Source organism: Taudactylus pleione, unplaced genomic scaffold (assembly GCF_031769625.1).
Source record: "Taudactylus pleione unplaced genomic scaffold, aTauple2 ptg000124l, whole genome shotgun sequence".
Lineage (NCBI taxonomy): Eukaryota > Metazoa > Chordata > Amphibia > Anura > Myobatrachidae > Taudactylus > Taudactylus pleione.
The window spans coordinates 908,608-911,296 of record NW_028284526.1 but is presented as its reverse complement, the minus strand read 5'-3'; the positions used below and the strand labels follow the sequence as shown (position 1 = coordinate 911,296).

The following is a 2,689-nucleotide window of genomic DNA, read 5'->3' as shown; positions in this document are numbered from 1 at the left end:
CACAACCCCCACTGCTGCTGCCCTGCAGCTGGCTGGGGCCCGAACACTGGGATGTGCTGGGTAGGACAGAGGGATCATGGATGAGCAATTTGTATTGCAGCTACCATAAGTATTATCAGCAGCATGTCCCTGGGGCTGGGGCTCCTGTGCATATTTCTGCAAATATATAATGTGTCATTTGGAATTAAGAAAATAGAAGTATTTGATAGAAAAACGTAACATTTTTACTAGCAATAAAGACACTTCACAATGTAGAAACACTGCAGGAAAGTTAAAAGAGACATTTGTGATGTCATAAACATAAATTATCTTTGTTCTTGTCACAAAACGCAAAGTTAAGTCTGTACCTAGTTTTCTTGAGAACGTTACCTAAAGTCTGTCTGATCTCCTTTGTCCTAAGAAAATATATAATGGGATTGGCTATATGTGGCCCAACAGAGTACAGGAAAAGAAGCAAAGCATTAATATCAGGCTTAATTATTACTAAAGGAATGTTAGTTACTATATAGACAAAGATTCGGGGAACATAATATAAGCCCACCACAAGCAGATGGGTGGTGCAGGTGTAGAATGCTTTCTGCCAGCTATCGGAGCGAGAGGCGATCACAGCTATTATCAGGGTGTATGACAGCAATATCACCCCTAAAGGCACAAGGAGCACAACCATAGCACACACAAAGGCTACTTTTCTCATGTATGTTGCATCTGAGCACGCTAAGGCTGAGATTGCTGCATGGGTACAAAATAAACTATATATTTTGTTAGGGCCACATAGGAGAATTTGCGAAGCCTGAGTAGCGATAGTTGCGACTGTAGAGGTTGCCATAAAAATCCAACAGATGCCACAAGTAATAAAAGCTGTTTTATTGGTGATAACCACGGCGTATCTCAGGGGCTGGCAAACAGAAACATAGCGATCTACCGCCATCACCATCAGCAGGTAGGAATCAAGGCTTCCAAAATAATGGACGCAGAACATTTGGAAGATGCACACATAGAAGGGCATGGATGATGCCCCGAACCAGTACTTGGCGATTAACTTCGGTAAAGTCACTGTGTCAAATAAGAGGTCTGACGTGGCGAGATTTGCTATGATCAGGTACATGGGATGATGGAGGTGTATATGTATAATAACCAGACATATCACGCTCCCATTGGCGGTCAGTGATATATACACAAGGAACATCATAGAGGATATCAAGGCGTTATAATCTTCTGTAATCCCTGGAAATCCGACCAAAACAATCTCTGAAACCCCGGTGTGATTAGACATCATCTGCTCCCGCAGTATAATGAATGAGGCACCTGTGAGTGAAATGTATTTAGCGTCAAGTGAATGATGACAATATTATTTTGCCTAGAAAGCAGCGCATCCATAGGAAAGTGATAGATATTATTCATTATATAGACTTGTTGTTATCTATTGATTTTATCCTAAGAGATTAGAGAACTGAATATTAAAAATGAGCAAATCCTCTTAATACCCTTTGGGGTAAATACACGTGTAAAGTTAGACGGAGTGATGTAGTCGAACGTCATCTGTCCAGGAATTGGGGAATAGCTATAAAATCATATACAATATAAACAATCAGTATCTTAGCAATTTTCAGTTTCATAGGTCTCATTAAATTGAAGTTCTCAGCATGTTCATGTAACTTACACAATAAGCAGCCTCAGCAGAACCTCAGAGTATGAACCTCACAGCTTATATGGTATGATGCCCTGAAGGTATTGCCACTAGGGTAAGATGACTGGCATGAGGTGAAGCAGGTCTTGTACTTTGTATGAGACTCATTAATTGCTAATTAACGAGCAAGAGGATTTTCTTCTTGTATTAATTTTAGTTCTGCATATACAAGCTCCTCTATATGTATCTCTGTAATTATCTTCTTCATTCCTGATATCCTCCGATCCATACCAATGTTTCTATAGGTAATTATCTGTATAACAGTGGATCAACCATAAGAAGTAACGGGATGTAGTTATTTTGCCAGCTGCCAATATACCCACGCCGGAATGTGGTAATTCCATAGATGTGGTGTCGAAGTCGAATGATTGCATGTGACCGCAATTCAACTGTAATCGGACAATTTTGTCGTCCGCTGCCCGATTTATGTTGGTACAATCCACGACGCACCATTGCGTGTGCACGCACCCAGTGTGTGCACGTATCCACACATTCGCACAACACTAAATAGTGAATAATATACAACACTCTCACACTGACAAACACAATATTCATGCAGGGTTTAGTTAGTAACAAGAAACAGCTTCTGTATACATGTCTGAGAAAAGTAATTAAAAAACAATACACCAGGATACTGTGAGTGTTTTACATATAAATTGGGAAGCCCTGTATATAAACAGTATGGTTGTGGCAATTGAAATATAACCCAGACATAGATATGCACAATTGAATTTGTCTGAGTTAACAATGGTCAGAGGTTTTGCTTACCAGATGCAGTGCCAACTACAATCAGCTGGGGGTCCCCACCCTGCATGAAAGTGAACCTAGCTGTTTGTAACACCTTGCATTATAGATTTAAAAATATGTTAGTAAGGGATAGAATATATATATTAAATCCATCATACATAGACTTACATGCATAAAACACACACACACATAGACTCACATGCATAAACACCGCACATTACGCACAGTTGCGCTGTTTCACTCTACAAATAAACG

The 2,689-nt window shown here is 39.9% G+C and overlaps 1 protein-coding gene across 1 annotated transcript; it reads right to left on the bottom strand.

Annotated features, from left to right (window-relative positions):
• Positions 1-292: 292 nt before the first annotated feature.
• Positions 293-1,273, bottom strand: LOC148523954 (olfactory receptor 1E16-like). Its single transcript, XM_088472451.1, has one exon. It carries the CDS (start codon positions 1,271-1,273, stop codon positions 293-295), a length of 981 nt encoding a protein of 326 aa, XP_088328577.1.
• Between the last annotated feature and the right edge of the window lie 1,416 nt (positions 1,274-2,689).